The sequence below is a fragment of the Hypanus sabinus genome, chromosome 13 (assembly GCF_030144855.1).
Source record: "Hypanus sabinus isolate sHypSab1 chromosome 13, sHypSab1.hap1, whole genome shotgun sequence".
NCBI lineage: Eukaryota > Metazoa > Chordata > Chondrichthyes > Myliobatiformes > Dasyatidae > Hypanus > Hypanus sabinus.
In genome coordinates, this window is record NC_082718.1 from 80,484,719 (window position 1) to 80,505,413 (window position 20,695).

Here is a 20,695-nt window from a genome sequence, read left to right on the forward strand (position 1 = left end):
CAATTCAGCATTTAATCCTTTCAGATAATCAATTAAATCAGCTTTTCTTCACAGATACTGCCTAATTTGTTGTTTCCAGTATTGCCTTAAGACTTCCAGCAACTGTTCTATTCTGCCTTTCACAATTCCAGGATGTTGATTTTTTTCATATTTTCTCTTTTATCCTCATTCACTTCCCTCTGTTTACACACGCAGACACACCTTATCAGACATTCCTTTTCTTCTCTCCAAATCTGCATTTGTTTTGTAGATAGACCTGAAATATCTATAAAATATCTGAATATCTGTTTGTCTTCTCATAATCACTGATCAGAGATTTCTGGTACTTTACTGATTTTATTTTGCCTTTTCAACAAATACTTTTTTCTATTTTTTTACCTTTGGACCAACTGAGGGAACAAAAACCTAGGAGTGAAGATCACAATAATATATACCATTCTAAAACATAACAGTTCAAATTCACGCTTCTATGACTGTCCCGATGTTTCCATCTATCCCGGCCACTCAAGTCCCCCGCCCCCTTTCATTTAGTGCCTCAAACAATTTTCACGTCTGTAATCGTTTTCACACGTATTTTATTCGAGTTTCAAATATCCCGCACCTCTAGTCTTGCGACTGCGCGAACTAGACATGAAGGATGTCGGGATAGGTAGTCCCAATTATTTAACGCTGCCGGCTGCCATAATTCCCAGAAGGCTATTCTCGGGTGGATGTGGCGGTTGCTAAGGACCACAGTAGTTCGGGCTTCTGCGACCATGTCATCGGGTGGTGAGGGGCATCTTGTCTCGGTTGATTATGAAGTGTTCGGCAAGGTGCAGGGAGTCTTCTTCCGCAAACATACGCAGAAAGAGGCGAAGCGGCTGGGCCTGGTGGGTTGGGTGCAAAACACCGAAAGAGGAACAGTTAAGGGACAACTGCAGGGTACCGATGAGCCGGTGAGGGCCATGCAGACTTGGCTTAGCAAGACGGGCAGCCCTAGGTCCCACATAGAGAAGGCCGAATTCACCAACCAGAAGCGGACCCAGCAGCGGAACTTCTCGGACTTCCAGATCATCAAATGAGCTGTGCGACGATTCGAAGTTGTCATGGTTCCTCCTTCCGGGACTGGGTGCAAGGTCAGGTTACTATTCCTGCGGTTGAATCTTGTTTTCCCGGATTTATTGGAGCAGCTTTGGAAATGGATTTGCATCGCCGTCCTGATATGACGATAATTCTGCGACTTATCTCGAAGTTACTGTTAATGTTAATATTCGAGTATTTCTAGAATTTCCAGTTGTGTTAAACCAAATGGCGAAATTCGATCGTGCTCCTGTTTGGTTTAAGTGTCCTTGGTTTATTCAACGTTTGTAGTTTGGGAATTAGCGGGACCATTCTTTGGGGACTGCTCTAACAACAACGATATAAAAATAACTTGGGCAAATAAGAGTTTCTCTAAATGCGTTTGAGTTGGCAATCGCAGTTTCCCTGTTCAGTGCAAGGTGTGAATTATTGAAAAAAAAACTACTGGATTTCTAAATAAAATTTCTTCCACATAACTCAATTGGAATTTGAATAATAACTCAATGTACATGAAAATGCTATTAAGTATTATGATGTCACCTAACAATCTCTGCAAGGCGTTTCTTGGCACCATGGCATAGCTATGGAGTGTGTTTGAATGTGTAATCCAAAGCTTGTATATTACATCCTAAAAAACGCACAATTGGATTGCTTCCCTTGAGATGAAATGTTAAATAATGACTCTGTCTCCCAAATACTCTACTTCAGGTGACTGTTGAAACATTTTGGACTGGGAAAGGATTTCCCAGAGTCGGGTGCCAAAATCAATATTTCTCCTTAATTAATCCCAATTTTTGTTTGTAATATGGTGTTGTGTAAAGGATCAATTTATTATCACAAATTGAATGTGAAGTGACCTGTAATTCATCTGATTATTTTATCTGGAGCAATGTTTATTTAGATTATGGTAACTAGAATATCATGATCTTGTAAGGTTTTGATTGAAGTTTGGTGTTGAAGAAAATAGGCTTGGCAAAGTTAAAATTCTTAATAATAAAAAAAATATTCTGCATTAAATTACCTGAAATTTGGTATTTGTCCCTTCAGTCATTTGTATGTTGGAAGCAAGTTGTTCCAAAGGACCAAATGCTTTGTTGTTTAAAAATGTCTGACTGTCAGTTTTCAAAACTACTATTTTAATAATTTTCACAATGCAGCTCATGCAGTTACGGATGAAAGTCTGAGATTGGAGTTCAAGTTTGAGTGATGAAATGGAATCCTGAGAATAGTTTAATTCTGTGAAGGAGATTGCAATTTGGGCAGGCCTCCTTTCGCTGCTGAAGTAAAAGATTCAAAGTACATTCATCATCAAAGGATGCATGCAGTATACAAACCTTTCAAGACAGCCACAAAACAGAAAATCATGGAACCCATTCACAGAAAAACATTAATTCCCCACCATGCACAAGAAACAAATTGTCCAAGTGGCAACAAAAGGAACAAGTGAACACACAGAATGTAAAACACAAAAACAAAGGAATCCATTTTAGAACAGTACAGTTCGGAATTCATTACCTGCAGGCTGCCCTTATTCAAAGCCCAAAAAAAAACACTCACAGTCCAATCCACAACCTGTGTTGATTAAACCTTTCTCCAGCACCGTCCTCTGATTACATTGAGGAGAGAAAGAGATCATTTAAAAGAAGGGACCTTCCTTCAGGAGCAGTGAGGGAGAGAGAGACTATCATACGCAGCCGCATGTCTCTGGCAGCAGCAAGCGAGAGGTTGGTACACAGTGCTGAACACTTGCCTTGATGTTTTCAATCTTTCTTGATGCTTTAATTGGTGAGATTGGCAAGAAATGGAGTCAACCATGGGCTCACACATGCCCTGTCCCAAGTTTCTTGTCCTCAAGGAGGCCCCGCACCTCCCCAAAACCCTCTTGGAGACACCAAAGCACCAGTTTGCTCAATTGGCCTAAAAATACACCATTACACTGCAGATCCCAGGCTCCAAGAACACCAGAACTACATTTGAAAGAAAAGGAAGTGAAAGAAGCAGTTTCGTGGATGTTGCCCTTGGTGTCATCTGAAGTACATCATTTACCCTTCCTGAATATTGTCAAGTGACAAATCAACTTTTGATCTTTTCCTAAACAGTTCAAATTTGTGGCTTCTATAATCCTTAATCTAGGCCTTGATCTTAATGTCTGATCCTTTGAAGAGAAAGCATATTCTGGAATGGTTGTGGAGGATTGGAAAATTATCAATTTATTCTCTATGCACATAAATAGCACCGTATATAACCTGAGACTTATTTTCTTGCAGGCATAATCAATAAATCCATAATAGAATAATTACCATAGCAATCATAAATGAAAAACCAAACCATCTTGGGCATTCAACCAGTGTGCAAGACAACAAACTGCAAATACAAAAATAAAGTAATAATAACAAGCAATAAATATCAAAAACGTGAGATGAGTTCTTAAAAATGAGAATAGATTTTGTTAACATTTCAGCGATGCAGCAAGTGAAGTTGAGTATAATTATTTTGTTTGGTTCAAGAGTCTGATGGTTGAGGGATAAAAACTGTTCTTGAACCTGGTGGTGTAAGTCCTGAGGCCCCTGTGCCACCTTCAAGATGGCAGCAGCAAGAAGACAGTATGACCTAGGTGTTGGGGGTCCCTGGTGATGGATGCTGCTTTCTTGCATTTACTCCATGTAAATGTGCTCAGTGATTGAGAGGGCTTTACCTGTGATGGTCTGGGCCATATCCACTACTTTTTGGAACAAAGCAGGCCAGGCAGCATCTATAGGGAGAAGCGCTGTCGACGTTTCGGGCCGAGATCCTTCGTTAGGACTAACTGAAAGGAAAGATAGTAAGAGATTTGAAAGTAGGAGGAGGAGGGGTAAATGCGAAATGATAGGAGATGACCAGTGGGGATGGGGTGAAGCTGACAGCCAGAAAGGTGATTGGCAAAAGGGATACAGAGCTAGAGAAGGGAAAGGAACATGAGACGGGAGGCCCAGGGAGAAAGAAAGGGAGAGGGGAGCACCAAAGGGAGATGGAGAACAGGCAGAGTGATGGGCAGAGAGAGAAAGACAAAAAAAAGGGAGTGGGGAAAAACAATGTATCAGGGATGGGGTTAGAAGGGGAGGAGAGGCATTAACAAAAGTTAGAGAAGTCAATGTTCATGCCATCAGGTTGGAGGCTACCCAGCCAGTAGATAAGATGTTCCTCCAACCAGAGTGTGGCTTCATCTTGACAGTAGAGGAGGCCATGGATAGACAATCAGAACGGGAATGGGACGTGGAATAAAAATGTGTGGCCACTGGGAGATCCTGCTTTCTCTGGCAGACAGAGCGTAGGTGTTAAGCGAAACGGTCTCCCAGTCTGCATCGGGTCGCACCAATATGAATGGAGGAATGGGCTAAGAATTCTATACTTGAATGCGCGTAGTGTCAGAAATAAGACAGATGAGCTTGAAGCTCAGATGAAAATGGGGAACTACGATATTGTTGGGATAACGGAGACATGGCTGCAAGGGGATCAGGCCTGGGAATTGAGTGTACCAGGGTATACGTGCTATCGTAGAGACAGAAATATGGGAAGAGGGGGTGGGGTGGCCCTGTTGGTGAGGAATGAGATTCAGTCCTTAGCAAGAGGTGACTTGGGAACAGGGGAAGTAGAGTCTGTGTGGATTGAGCTGAGGAACAGTAAGGGTAAAAAGACCCTAATGGGTGTTGTGTACAGGCCCCCAAACAGTAGCGTGGATATTGGGTACAAGTTGATTAGGGAGTTAACATTGGCATGTGCTAAAGGTAATGCAGTCATTATGGGAGATTTCAACATGCAGGTGGACTGGGAGAATCAGGTAGGTGCTGGACCCCAGGATAGGGAGTTTGTGGAGTGTCTAAAGGATGTATTTTTGGAACAGCTTGTGCTTGAGCCAACCAGGAACGAGGCTATTTTGGACTTGGTGATGTGTAATGCACAGGAATTGATAAGTGATCTTGAAGTAAAGGAGCCATTAGGAAGTAGTGATCATAACATGATAAGTTTTTATCTACAATTTGAGAGGGATAAGGGCAGATCAGAGGTGTCAGTGTTACAATTAAATAAAGGAGACTACGGAGCCATGAGGGAAGAGCTGGCCAAAGTTAAATGGGCGGATGCCCTGGCAGGAAAGACAGTAGATCAGCAGTGGCAGATATTCTTGGGCATAATACAAAAGATGCAAATGCAGTTCATTCCAATGAGAAGGAAGGATTCAAAGAGGGGGAAGGGGCCACAGTGGTTGACAAAGGAAGTCAGAGATTGTATAGCATTAAAGAAAAAAGTATGACAGGGCTAAGATGAGTGGGAATACAGATGATTGGGAAAGTTTTAAGGAACAGCAGATCTTAACTAAAAAAGCAATACGGAGAGAAAAAATCAGGTATGAGCTCAGTCTAGCCAGGAATATAAAAGGGGATAGCAAAAGTTTTTTTAGCTATGTGAAGAGAAAGAAGATAGTTAAGAACAATGTTGGCCCCTTGAAGAATGAATTGGGAGAAATTGTTATGGGAAACAGGGAAATGGCAACAGAATTTAATGCATACTTTAGATCTGTCTTCACCAGGGAGGACACAAGCAATCTCCCAGATGTATGGATGGGCCAGGGTCATAAGATATCAGAGGAATTGAGACAGATTGACATTAGGAAAGAAACTGTGATGAGTAGACTGGTAGGACTGAAGGCTAATAAATCCCCGGGTCCAAATGGTCTGCATCCGAGGGTTCTAAAAGAGGTGGCTCAGGAAATTGCGGATGCATTGGTAATCATTTTCCAATGTTCCTTAGATTCAGGATCAGTTCCTGAAGATTGGAGAGTGGCTAATGTTGTCCCACTTTTCAAGAAGGGAGGGAAGGAGAAAACAGAGAACTATCGCCCTGTTAGCCTAACGTCAGTCGTGGGGAAGATGCTTGAGTCCATTATTAAGGACGAAATAGTGGCACATCTAGATGGCAGAAATAGGATTAGGCCGAGCCAGCATGGATTTACCAAGGGCAAATCATGCTTGACTAATCTGTTGGAGTTTTTTGAGGGTGTAACAAGGATGTTAGACGAGGGTAAGCCAGTAGATGTTGTGTACCTAGATTTTCAGAAGGCATTCGATAAGGTGCCACATAGGAGATTGGTGAGTAAAATCAGAGCTCATGGCATTGGGGGCAGGGTTTCAACATGGATAGAAAACTGGTTGGCAGATAGAAAGCAAAGGGTAGCAGTGAATGGGTGTTTCTCAGACTGGCTGGAGGTGACTAGTGGGGTACCACAGGGCTCTGTATTGGGACCACAGCTCTTTACGATTTATGTCAATGATTTAGATGAGGGCATTGAAAACTATATCAGCAAGTTTGCTGAAGATACTAAACTGGGTGGCAGTGTGACATGCGAAGAGGACGTTAGGAGAATACAGGGAGACTTAGATAGGCTGAGTGAGTGGGCAGATACTTGGCAGATGTCATTCAATGTGAATAAATGTGAAGTTATCCACTTTGGAAGCTGGAACAAGAGGGCAGAGTATTGTCTGAACAGTGTCGAGTTAGGTAAGGGAGAAATGCAAAGAGACCTAGGAGTCCTAGTTCATCAGTCAATGAAGGTGAATGAGCAAGTGCAACAGGCAGTGAAGAGGGCAAATGGAATGTTGGCCTTTGTTACAAGGGGAATTGAATACAAGAGCAAGGATGTTCTTTTGCATTTGTACAGGGCCCTGGTGAGACCACACCTGGAGTATTGTGTACAGTTTTGGTCTCCAGGTTTAAGGAAGGACATTCTGGCAATTGAGGAAGTGCAGCGTAGATTCACTAGGTTGATTCCTGGGATGGCAGGGCTGTCTTAGAGAGATTGGAGAGATTGGGCTTGTACACGCTGGAATTGAGGAGATTGAGAGGGGATCTGATTGAAACGTTTAAGATAATTAAAGGATTTGATAGGATTGAGGCAGGAAATATGTTCCAGATGTTGGGAGAGTCCAGTACCAGAGGGCATGGATTGAGAATAAGAGGTCAGTTATTTAAAATAGAGTTGAGGAAGAGCTTCTTCTCCCAGAGAGTTGTGGAGGTGTGGAATGCACTGCCTCGGAAGACGGTGGAGGCCAATTCTCTGGATGCTTTCAAGAAGCAGCTGGATAGATATCTGATGGATAGGGGAATCAAGGGATATGGGGACAAGGCAGGGACTGGGTATTGATACTGAATGATCAGCCATGATTTCAGAATGGCGGTGCAGACTCGAGGGGCCGAATGGTCTACTTCTGCACCTATTGTCTATTGTCTATTGTCTAATATATAAAAGGCCACACTGGGAGCACCGGACGCAGTATACCACACCAGCCAACTCACAGGTGAAGTGTCGCCTCACCTGGAAGGACTGTCTGGGGCCCTGAATGGTGGTGAGGGAGGAAGTGTAAGGGCAGGTGTAGCACTTGTTCCGCTTGCAAGGATAAGTGCCAGGAGGAAGATCGGTGGGAAGGGATGGGGGGGGATGAATGGACACGGGAGTCACATAGGGAGCAATCCCTGCAGAAGGCAGAAAGAGGGGTGAAGGGAAAGATGTGCTTGGTAGTGGGATCCCATTGGAGGTGGCAGAAGTTACGGAGAATTATACATTGGATCCGGAGGCTGGTGGGGTGATAGGTAAGGACAAGGGGAACCCTATCCCGAGTGGGGTGAAGGCAGATATGCGGGAAATGGGAGAGAGATGTTTGAAAGCAGAGTTGATGGTAGAAGAAGGGAAGCCCTTTGTTTAAAAAAGGAAGACATCTCCTTCATCCTGGAATGAAAAGCCTCATCCTGAGAGCAGATGCGACAGAGACGGAGGAATTGTGAGAAGGGGATTGCCTTTTTGCAAGAGACAGGGTGGGAAGAGGAATAGTCCAGGTAGCTGTGAGAGTCTATAGGCCTATAGTAGATATCAGTAGATAGGCCGTCTCCAGAGAAAGATCAAGAAAGGGGTGAGAGGTGCCAGAAATAGATCAGGTAAATTTGAGGGCAGGGTGAAAGAGGCAAAGTTAATGCAGTCAATGACCTCAGCATGCTTGCAGGAGGCAGGGCCAATGCAGTCGTCTATGTAGCAAAGGAAAAGAGGGGGACGGATACCTGTATAGGTTTGGAACATGGACTGTTCCACAAAGCCAAAAAAAAGGCAGGCATAACTAGGACCCATGCGGGTGCCCATGGCTACACCTTTGGTTTGGAGGAAGTGGGAGGAGCCAAAGGAGAAATTATTGAGAGTAAGAACTAATTCCGCTAGACGGAGGAGAGTTGTGGTAGGGGGGAATTGGTTAGGTCTGGAATCCAAAAAGAAGCGGAAAGCTTTGAGACCTTCCTGGTGAGGGATGGAGGTATATAGGGACTGGACGTCCATGGTGAAAATAAGGCAGTGGAGGCCAGGGAACCTAAAATCATTGAAAAAATTGAAAGTGTGAGAAGTGTCCCGAACATAGGTAGGAAGGGATTGAACAAGGGGGGATAAAACAGTGTCAAAGTATGCAGAAGTGAGTTCAGTGGGGCAGGAGCAAGCTGAGACAATGGGTCTACCTGGACAGGCAGGTTTGTGGATCTTGGGTAGGAGATAGAAACGGGAAGTGTGGGGTGTGGGAATTATGAGGTTGGTGGCAGTGGATGGGAGATCCCCAGAGCTGATAAGGTTGGTGATGTTATAGGAGACAGTGGCCTGGTGCTCCTTAGTGGGAGCCCCTCCGGTCTTCTCCTATCATTTTGCATTTTCCCCTCCCCCTCATACTTTCAAATCTCTTACTATCTTTCCATTCAGTTAGTCCTGACGAAGGGTCTCAGCCCGGAACATCGACAGCATTTCTCCCTATAGATGCTGCCTGGCCTGCTGTGTTCGACCAGCATTTTGTGTGTGTTGCTTGAATTTCTAGTATCTGCAGATTTCCTCATGTTTGTCCACTTCTTTTTGTAGGATTTTCCGTTCAAGGGGATTGGTGTTTCCATACCGGCTGCAAATCAGCCAATCAACATACTCTCCACCACACATCTATAGAAGTTTGTCAAAATTTCAGATGTCATGCTGAATTTTCACAAATACCTAAGGAAGTAGAGGTGCTGCTGTGCTTTCTTCATAGTAGCATTTACGTGCTGGGCCCAAGGTAGTTCCTTTGAAATTATAACACTGAAAAATTTAAAATTGCTGACCCTCTCCACCTTTGATCTCCTGATGAGGACTGGCTCATGGATCTCCAGTTTCCTCCTCCTGAGTAAGAGTTGTCATTCTGGCACTACTCAGCCAGATTTTCAATCTCACTCCTATAAACTGATAGGTCACCACTTTTGATTTGGCCTGTGGCAATGGTGTCATCAGAAAACTTGCATGTGGCATTGGAGCTTTGCTTAGCCAGTAGCACAGTACAACAGGGGGCTAAGCACACGGCCTTGTAGTGCACCTGTGCTGATGGAGCTTGTGTAGGAGATGTTGTTCCCATCAGAACTGACTAGGGTCTGAAAGTGAGGAAATTGAAGATCCAATTGCACAGGGAGGTATTGAAGCCAAGGCCTTGAAGCTTATTATTTGTGAGGAGATGATGGTATTGAATGCCAAACTATAGTTGTTAAAGAGCATCCTGATAAATGTATCTTTGCTGTCAAGATGTTCCAAGGTTGAGTGAAGAAACAATGAGATGGCAAGCACTGTGGACCTGTTGCACCAGTATGCAAATTGGAGCAGACCCAAGTCATTCCAATAGTCATTGACTCCAATGTTTAAGAAGTGAGGGAGGCAAAAGACAGGAACTTATAGGCCAGGTAGCCTGACTAAGTGGTTAGCAAAATGTTATGGTCCATTATTAAGGATGAGGTTTTGGGGTACTTATAGGCACATGACATAAAAAGGCTGAAGTCAGCATGGTTTTGTGGAAGTTGTGGCAAGACAGGGTTCACATAATGTCCAGGCAAGGAGGTCTTTGCACAGCAGATTCCCCAAGCCATTTTGACCTACTGTAGACAAGGCGAGATTATGAAGGCATATTGGGAGAATGTAGGAGATTGAAGCTGAGAGGAAAATTAGATCACCCATGATGAATGCTGGAGCAGACTTGGGCTAAAGGACCTAATTCTGTTCCTATAGCTTATGGTCTTGTAAGAATGTAAAGGAAATTTGTGAAATGCACACACCAACTCAGAGACAATTGTTTTACTAACTTCGAAGTATCATCAGTTGCTAGCTAATCACAAACGAGAAAATCTGCAGATGGTGGAAATCCAAGCAGCACACACAAAATGCTAGAAGAACTCAGCAGGCCAGGTAGCATCTGTGGAAAAGAGTATTCTTGACATTTCAGGCTGAAAACCTTTGGCAGGACTGGAGAGAAAAAGCTGAGAAGTAGATTAAAAAGGTGAGGGTGAAGTAAAGAGCTTGGAAGTTGATGGGTGAAAGAGACAGAAGGCCATGGACGAAATGCCGCTCCCACCTCTCCTTCACCATTTCCCATCCCCTTTTCCCTCTCTCACCTTACCTCCTTGCCTGCCCTTGACTCTGGTGCACCATCCCTATTTTCTTAATTCAATGGCCTTCTGTCCCTTTCACCTATCAACTTCCCAGCTCTTTACTTAATCTCTGCCCTTTTAGGTTTCACCTTTCACCTTGTGTTTCTCTCTCCCCTCCCCCCACCTTTTCAATCCTCAACTACTCAGCTTTTTTCTTTGGGCCTGCAGAAGGGTTTAGGCCTGAAATGTCAACAATACTCTTTCCCATAGTTGCTGCCTGGTCTGCTGAGTTTCTCCAGCAGTTTGTGTGTGTTGATCAGTTGTTAGCTTGTAGTTTCTATTGACTTTTAACACCTATTATTGTGAATGGTGATTAATCTTACAAATAAGGAGTTCAAACGTACACAGTTTACCAAATGGTTAGTATCTATAACTGCAAATCAATTCTGAAAAAAATGGAACATTTCTCTGTTCTCCTTATGCACAAGAAAAATAAAGTATGATTGAGGAATGAGTGCAAGTTTTCAGAGTCTAGTTAATCGGAAATGACAGTTTCCTCAAGTTTCCTCAGTCTGACAAAACTGCTAGAATTCTTTAAGGAAATAATAGGCAGCATAGACAAAGGAAACTAAGTGAATGTTGTTTATTTGGATTTTCAGAAGACCTTTGACAGGGTGCCACACATGAGGCTGCAAAACAAGATAAGAGACCATGGTATTATAGGGAAGACACTAGCATAAACTGACTGACTGTCAGGAGGCAAAAGAATGGGATAAAGGCAGCCTTTTCTGGTTGGTTGCCAATGATTCACAGGGGTTAGTGTTGCAAACGCTTCTGTTCACATTATATGTCAAAGGTCTGGATGACAGAATTGATAGTGTTATGGCCAAGTTTGTAGATGATACAAAATGGAGGAACCTTGTTGAGGAAGCAGCAAGTGTATAGAAGGACTTGGACAGATTAAGAGAATGGGCAAAGAAGTGGCAGATGGAACTCCATGTAGGGAAGTGTATGGTGGTGCACTTTGGTAGAAACAAAAAGAGTGTAGACATGGGGAATCAATTCAGAACATGAAGGTGCAAAGGGACTTAGAACTTCTGCAGGATTGTAATGCTGAACTAAAAACAAGAATGACATTGTTCCGACCACACTTTAAAGCATTGGGAGCAGTTTTGGGCTAAGAAAAGATGTGCTGACATTGAAGATGATCTAGAAAAGGTTCTCACGAATGGTCCCAGGAATGAAGGGTTAATGTATGAGGAGTTTTTGATGGGTCTAGCCCTGTACTCGCTGGAGTTGAGAAGAATGAGAGAGGATCTCAATGAAACTCACTGAATATTGGAAAGCCTAGATAGAATGAACATGGAGAGGATGTTTGCAATAGTGGTGGAGAGGGCACAGTCTCAGAATTGAAAGATGTTTCTTTAGAACAAGGTGAGAAGGATTTTTTTTTTATCCAGAGGATGGTGAATCTGTGGAATTCATTGTCACAGCAGCTGTGGGGCTTAGTGATTGAGTACATTTAAAGCAGAGGTTGATAGGTTCTTGATTCGTAAGGGTGTCAAGGGTTACTGGGAGAAGGCAGGAGAATAGGTTTGAGAGGGAAAATAATCAGCCATGATGGAACGGCAGAGCTGACTTAATGAGGCAAATGACCTAATTCTGCTATGCCTTATGGTGAGATCCCACAATTAATAGGCACAGTTTCTCTCTACTTAATCTATGAAAGTCTATCAAGATGTTGAACTTGTATCAATTCTCCTCTCAATAGCCCAGATTTTCTTTTCTATTTTATATGAAATCCCAAGAACCTTTCCAGTTAATTTTGTTTCACACCTTTCTAAGCAGTTCAGAGTCCTCTGAATGTATGGTGGCATAAATTGTATGCAGTACTCAACCAATGTTTTAGGAGAATACTTTTGTGATTTATGCCTTTTGTGTTTGAAGCCCAAGATCCTTTATATTTATTGAATGTTTTCTCAACTTGCCCTGCCACTAAAAATATATCCTCATTGCCAGCACCTTTTAAGAATTGTACCAGTTGTCTCTGATTTGTTGAAAATTAAAATTGTTCCTCCTTGTATGTACTGGTGCTTTTCAAAAGCCATTGAAAATTATAGAGAAATGCCAAGGTAGAAATAACATTTTTTCATTATCAATGGTGCTTGCTTAAGCTACTATTCGCGAATTGTGTTTGCATAAAGCTGTCATAACTCTAGCTTGCGATACACAGGAAGTGACAGTGACCTTAGGATCATTGATGTGCAAGAGAAACTTTGGGTGCAAATTCATTGCTCCATGAAAATGGAAAAACAGGTGGATAGGGTTGTGAAGGAGGCATTTTGTTTACTTGCTTAATAATCGGGCGATTTGAGTATAAAAATGTTGGGACATTTTATTGCAGCTCTGCGAGCCACACTTGGAATATTATGTGCTGTTCTGGTCACCACACTCTGGAAAGTATCTGGTAGTACTAGAAATAATGCAGTAGAGATTCACCAGGATTTGCCTAGAATGGAGGGCATTGGTTACAATGAAAAATTGGATAAACTGGGTGTCATGAGTCCTGTCGGCTTGCACCCATATTAGTTATTTTGTTGTCATATCTGGAGTTGTTAAACCCTGTGCTTTCTGTTTAATCTTGCCAAGTAAATTTTGATTGACATGGGTTTTCAGCCTACTGTGATTTTTTTTAAAGTGGACTCCCAATTAGCAATTATCTTAGGGTCCTTGTGTGTGTTTCGAGTCTTGTAGTGTTGCTCAGTCAAGCCACTGATACTCAGTTGGTGTTCTGATGAATAAACTCAGCCTTTCTGTCTCAACAGGGGAGTTTGTTGTTATTCCACACCTGGGTTCAATCATCTGTCAGCGCACACTGTGACACTGGGATTGCTCTCCTCACTGACGGGTGATCTACAGGGTTTATAAAAGTACAAGACACATTGAAAGGAGATATTCACACACTTTTCGAGGGTAGAGAAATCTAAAACTAGAGGACAGGTTTAAGGTAAGGGGAGCAATGCTTAGACGAGTTCAGAGAGGCAAGTTTTTCCATACAGAGTGAGATAAGTAAATGGAACAAGCTGCCAGTGGGGCTGATAGAGGGAGGTACAATCACAGCATTTTTAAAAAATATATATATTTATTTATTAAATGTTAGAAAATTACAAAGAATAAATGTGATGATAAAAAAAGTGAGAAAAATAATATTGACCCTCCCACCCCTTAACCCTTATCTAAAGAAAGAAAAAAAAGAGAGAAAGATTGCCTGGATATCGGAGGATGTCCACATGCTCCACGGAGTTCAAAATAATTTAAATATTTATTTTTGCTTTCCCCAATTACTTTATAATTTTATCTTCAAAGGACCTATGTATTTAATCCTATCTTTTGTAAGTATGGGAGCCAAATTTTCAAAAATATATCATATTCATTTCTTAGATTGTATGTCATTTTTTCAAGTGGAATGCAACTATGTATTTCATTATTCCAACGATCCATAGTTAAATATAAATCCGATTTCCAAGTAACTGCGATAACTTTTTTGGCTACTGCCGATGCAATTTTTATAAATTTTTTCTGATACTTACTCAATTTAAGTTTCGGTATTGTCCCTTCAACGTCTCCTAATAAAAATAATACTGGACTATGTGGGAGATGTATTCCAGTAATTTGTTCCAATAAAAGTCTTAGATTTATCCAAAATGGTTGAATTTTAAAACAAGACCAAGTAGAATGTAAAAAAGTACCGATTTCTTGATTACATCGAAAACATTGGTCAGACATATTTGAATTTAATCTATTTATTTTCTGTGGTGTTATATATAATTGATATAAAAATTATATTGTATTAATCTAAGTCAAACATTTATTGTATTTCTCATACTATCAGAACATAATCTTGACCAGTTTTTTCCATCAATTTTAACATTCAAATCAGATTCCCATTTTTGGCTTGATTTATGTATTCCTGATTCAATTGTCTGTTTTTGAATCAAATTATACATACAAGATATAAATTATTTAATTTTTCCTTTTTGAATTAATATTTCTATTTCACTAGATTTTGGCATCAACATTGTTTGACCCAGCTTTTCTCGTAAATAAGCCTTTAATTGAAAATAACAGAAAAGAGTGTTATTTGATATTTTATATTTATTTTTTAATTGATCAAACAACATCAATATACCTCCTTCAAAACAATCACCTAAATATTTAATCCCCTTTTGGAACCAATTATGTAAAAGTTTATTATCCATTGTAAAAGGAATAAGCCTATTTTGAATTAAAGTACTTTTTGCTAGTAAAGATTTTTTTATCTCTTCGTCCGTATTTACCTTATTCCATAAATCAATCAAGTGTCTTAATATAGGAGATTCTTTTTTTTCCCTTATCCATTTGGATTCCCATTTATATATAAAATCTTCTGGTATGTTTTCTCCTATCTTATCTAATTCTATTCTAATCCATGCTGGTTTTTCTTCATCAAAAAAAGACGCTATAAATCTAAGTTGATTTGCTTTATAATAATCCTTAAAATTTGGAAGTTGTAACCCTCCTAAATCAAATTTACATGTCAATTTTTCCAATGATATTCTTGACATCTTTCCTTTCCAAAGAAATTTCCTTACATATTTATTCAGTTCTTGAAAAAACTTGTGAGGTAATTGTGTTGGTAAAGTTTGAAATAAATATTGCAATCTAGGAAATATATTCATTTTTACGGCATTAACTCTACCTATTAATGTTATTGGTAACATCATCCATTTATCAAGATCCTCTTTTATTTTTTTAATAATGGCAAATAATTTTGTTTATATAAATTTTTTACATCATTATCAACTCTAATACCTAAATATTTTATCCGGTTTATTGACCATCGAAATTGAGTTACTAATTGACATTGATTATAATTTCCTTTAGTAAGGGGTAAAATTTCACTTTTATCCCAATTTACTTTATACCCTGATACTTTACCATATTTTTCCAATCTAAAAGATAATCTTTGCAAAGATTGCAATGGGTTTCATAAACATCATCAGCAAATACATTAATCTTATATTCTTCTTGATTAACTCTAAAGCCCCCAATGTCTGAATCTGTTCTAATTAATTCAGTTAATGGTTCTATTGCCAATACAAATAAAGCAGGTGATAATGGGCAGCCTTGTCTAGTTGACCTTGTTAAGCAACATGGTGTTGAAATCTGACCATTTTTAACTACTTTAGCTTGAGGATTAGTATTTAAGGTTTTAATCCATTGTATAAAAGATTTTCCTAACTCATATTTTTCCAATACCTTAAATAAAAAATCCCATTCCAATCTATCAAATGCCTTTTCTGCATCCAAAGCAACTGCCACACTCATTTCCTCTCTTTTTTGTGCCAAATGAATTATACTAAGTAACCGGGTTATATTATCCATTGATTGTCTGTTTTTAATAAAACCTGTTTGATCCATATGTATTAATTTTGGTAAATATTTAGATATTCTATTAGATAAAATTTTTGCTATTATTTTATAATCTGTATTCAACAAAGAAATAGGCCTATATGATGTTGGTTTTAAAGGATCTCTATCTTTTTTTTGGCAATACAGTTATGATCGCTGTTAAAAAAGATTGTGGGAGTTTATGCATTCTTTCCACTTGGTATATTAATTCTATAAAAGGAGGAATTAATAAATCTTTAAATTTTTTATAAAATTCAGGAGGAAAACCATCTTCTCCTGGGGATTTATTACTCTGAAGCGATCCTAACGCTTCTTCAAACTCTTTTAATGTAAAGGGCATATCGAATCCTTTCTGTTCTTCCAAATTTAATTTTGGAAGGGTTATTTGTGATAAAAATTTATCTATCTCAGCTATCTTATTTTGTGATTCTGATTGATATAGTTCAGTATAAAAATTTTTTAAAGTTTCATTAATTTCTAAAGGTTTATAAGTAACCTTATTTAAACTTGTTCTAATTGCATTTATTGTTTTAGAAGCCTGTTCTGTTTTCAACTGCCAAGCAAGAATTTTATGTGATCTTTCACCTCATTCGTAATATTTCGGTTTAGCTCTCATAATTACTTTTTCTGTACGATATGTCTGGAGTGTATTATATTGTAGTTTTTTATTAACAAGTTGTCTTCATTTTTCTTCTGTCATATATCTTTGAGATTCTTTTTCTAACTTTATGATATCTTTATCCAATTGATCTATTTCTGCTATGTATTCCTTCTTAATTTTAGAAGTATAACTTATAATCTGACCCCTTATATATGCTTTCATCGCTTCCCATAATACAATTTGATCCTCAACTGATTGTAAATTTGTATCTAAAAAAAATTGAATCTGTTTTTTCATAAAATCACAAAAATCTTGACATTTTAATAAAATTGAATAAAATCTCCATCTATAAATCGATTCCTCCTTATCCATCATTATCATTGTCATTATCAAGGGGGAATGATCTGACAGTATTCTTGCTTTATATTCCACACTTTTCACTCTATCTTGAATATTTTTTGGTAATAAAAAAAATCAAACCTTGAGTAAGTTTTATGTCTATTTGAATAAAATGAATAATCTCTTTCTCTTGGATTAATTTTTCTCCATATATCAATCAGGTTTAAATCTTTCATTAATGATAAAGTTAGTTTTATTACTTTTGATTTTATAGCAATTTTAGTTGACCTATCCAAAACTGGATCTAAACAAAAATTAAAATCTCCACCTATTAATATTTTATCATGTGCATCAGCCAAGTTCAAAAAAACTTCTTGTATGAATTTTGCATCATTTTCATTTGGTGCATAAATGTTCATTAAAGTCCATAATTCTGAAAAAAATTGACAATGTATAATCACATATCTCCCCCCAGAATCAATTATTACATTTTGTATTTTAATTGGTAAAGTTTTATTAATCAAAATTGCTCTCAATTTTGAATTAAATGAAGCTGCAATGACATTTCCAACCCAATTCCTCTTTAATTTCTTATGTTCTGTTTCTATTAAATGTGTTTCTTGTAAAAAAGCTATATCTCCTTTCATTTTCTTAATATATGTTAAAACTATTTTTCTTTTCACAAGTCCATTAATTTCATTAACATTAAAACTTAAAAAATTAAGTAAATTAATCATTCATAATATCTTGGGAACTCTTTAAAATTCTCCATGTTGCTATGAGTTTCTCCCCAACCATCCAAGCAAAAAAAAAAGAAAAAGAAAAGAAAGATAACTAATATATAAGAAAAAAAAACAAAGTACCCCCGCCCACTAATGTTGCGAATAAAAAGAACACAACATTACCCCCCCACCATTTTACAGGTCATGGCAATCGCCATGATTGTACACGTGAAACTCGCAGCCATAGCTCCCCAACAAAAAAAAAGAAAATATATTAGTGAAGAAGAAAAAAAGAAAATAATTAATATCTCTACTCCCAATTAATACTCAACTTTTTTTTAATACAAATGTCCGTCAAGTCCACCTTATTTCAGTCTTCATCATTAGTCCATTTCATTTCTATAATTCTTTACTTCTCTTTGTGGACATCAGGTAGTTCTTGTACAAATTTCTCTGCTTTCCAGTAGTCAACGAAAAATCTTCTTTCTTCATTATCCAGGAAAATTATCATTTTTGCTGGATAGCTCAATAAAAATTTATAGCCCTTTTCCCATAAAGATTTTTTCACTGGATTAAATTCCTTCCGCCTCTTCAGAAGATCGTAACTTATGTCTGGATAAAAAAAACTCTTTTCCCTCCTATTATCAATGGCCCATTTCTCTTTTTAGCACCTTGAATAGCTGCTTTCAAGATCATTTCTTTACCTTGGTACCTTAAACATTTTATCAAAATTGATCTTGGATCTTGATCTTGTTGAGGTCTTGGTCTTAAAGCTCCGTGTGCTCTTTCAATTTCAATTACTTGGCTTCCTTCTTTCATTTCCAACATTTTCGGAATCCATTCTTGAAAGAATTTTATTGGATCTTCTCCTTCTGTACCTTCCATAAGACCAGCAATTTTGATATTATTTCGTCTACTAGAATTTTCAAGCACATCTATTTTTTCCAACATCCGTTTTCTTTCTGTTGTCCAGGCAAGATTATTATCTTCTATCTTATCTATTCTTTCAGTGTTTTCTTCCACTTTTACTTCCATCTCTTTAACTTTATTATCCATCTTCATTTGTTTTTCCACCACATTATCGAGTTTATTCTGCATCCTTCTTATAGCTTTTAATTCATTCATAATATATATCAGGATATCTTTTATGTCTCCTTTAATCTCTTCCTTCTTTTCCTCTTCTTCTTCCTCTGAATTTCCCAAAGAGTCTGATTCCACTTCCGATTCACTTCCAGTTCCACTTCCAGCCGTAGCTGGGATTTGTAATTTTGTTAATATCTGGTCATACTTTCGCGCATGCGTTGTTCTTGCCGTTTCTTCTTAGAGACCGTCGACAGTCCTACAACTTCCTGTCCCGCATCATCAGAAGTGCCATGCATTTCGCCAGGAGGAGATCCAACTTGAGTCCGAGGCTTCACCGGGACGGTTAGGCCTTTTTCCCCGCCGATTTGCGCAGTCTTTGAAGTAGTAGCTTTCTTCTGTTTCGGTTTAGGAGCCATATCAAAAGATAATCCTGAGTTACTTATAAATAGTTTCTAGTAGATATTTGTTAACTCTTCTTCATTTAAACCCTATTTCATTACTTTTTATGAGGGAGCTGGATTCCGAACGTCTCGACCCTACGTCATCACGTGACACCCCCATCACGGCATTTTTTATAAAGACATTTAGATAGATATAGAGAGAGATGGGGAAAATTCAGAAAAATGGGACTAACATAGTTAGACATTTGTTTGGTATGGATGAATTGGGCTAAGTGGTCTGCTTCTGTAATGTTTGACAGTATCATCCTACGGTGTTGGATGCAGGGAAATTAAGGCATATTCTGGAGTTAGGGTATATAACAAATATTAATTTCAACAGCAGCCATTCTTCAGATTTGAATGAGGATTGCAGATTGAGTTTAAAATGCAGTTCAGAACAGTGGGTTTCCTGGAGCTGCAGGTTGGGGGTCAATTGCAAACAAAAAAAAATCCACTTTGACATCAGTTCCCTGCATTTGCATGAATGTGGCCCAGAGTCAGTGGGGATTAACATTCATTTTGGGTGTCTGGGGTGTGGGTGCGAAGAAGGATGTGTGAAAACTATCTGTAATTCACAGGAAGCATTGCAGATACATTGTAACTGTAGAATTGCCCTGCTGTTAATTTGATCTTCAGCGTATAAAATTGTCGTGTAATATTGGGTCAAACAGGCCTCTTCTTACAAGAGTGTCTCATAGCTGTTCATCTTGATGAATAAACACTTCTAAACCCACTAGGTGCAGTGTCTCAGGTGATTTTGTTCATGCTACAACACAAGGTACATTTATTATCAAAGTATGTATATACTATACAACCCTGAGATCTGTCTTTCCACAGACAGCCACGAAACAGAATCATCATGGAACCCGTTCAAAGAAAACATCAAACACCCACGAGCAAAAAAAAAGAGCAAATCACGCAAATGGCAAAAAAACCGAGTAAATAGCACACAGAATATTAAAATCAAACTGTAGAGTCCTTGAAACAGTCTAGGAACGTTTCCTTTAGATCAGTTCGGTTCAATTTATCATTGTATAATTTGCTGACTGTGGGCCACAGAGCCGGTTCATCCCAATCAAAATTGCACAAAATAGCAATAAAAAAAGAAGTAACCAGAAACACATATTCCATGAACTGCAGAGCCCTCTAAATACAAGTCACAAACGGCACCGATCAAAGAATGTGCAAGACTCTGACACCTTTCTCCAGCGGCAGTGAGCAAGAGAAGAGAGAGGGAGGCTGGTCAAAGGCAGATAGAAGGCACTGAACATCTGCTCGCCTATCGCTCTCAACCTAGTTGATTTCAATCTTTCTCGATGCTCTATTTGGTGAGAGATGGAGTCAATCATGGTTTCAAGACTTCTTGGCCTCCACTCCAAACCTCACTAAACTCCCTTGGAGATGGCAAAGTGCTAGGTCGTTCAATCAGCCCAAAAACACACCATCACGGGTCCCAATCACATGTAGCTTAGTAGTAGAATCATATTTGAAAGAAGAAGTAAACGAATTCATTTTGTGTATTGCCTGAAGGACATCACCATTGGTCATGTTGTTCACTGGCACCATCT

General features: G+C 39.1%; 1 protein-coding gene across 1 annotated transcript; it reads left to right on the forward strand.

Moving 5' to 3' along the window:
• Positions 1 to 374: 374 nt before the first annotated feature.
• LOC132404047 (acylphosphatase-1-like) lies at positions 375 to 2,091 on the forward strand. Its single transcript, XM_059988025.1, has one exon. The coding sequence runs from the start codon at positions 711 to 713 to the stop codon at positions 1,059 to 1,061; it is 351 nt and encodes a 116-aa protein (XP_059844008.1). The 5' UTR covers positions 375 to 710; the 3' UTR covers positions 1,062 to 2,091.
• Positions 2,092 to 20,695: the final 18,604 nt, after the last annotated feature.

Coding starts and splice junctions, on each gene's coding strand:
- LOC132404047 (XM_059988025.1), top strand. CDS start 711: ATGTGGCGGTTGCTAAGGACCACAGTAGTTCGGGCTTCTGCGACCATG.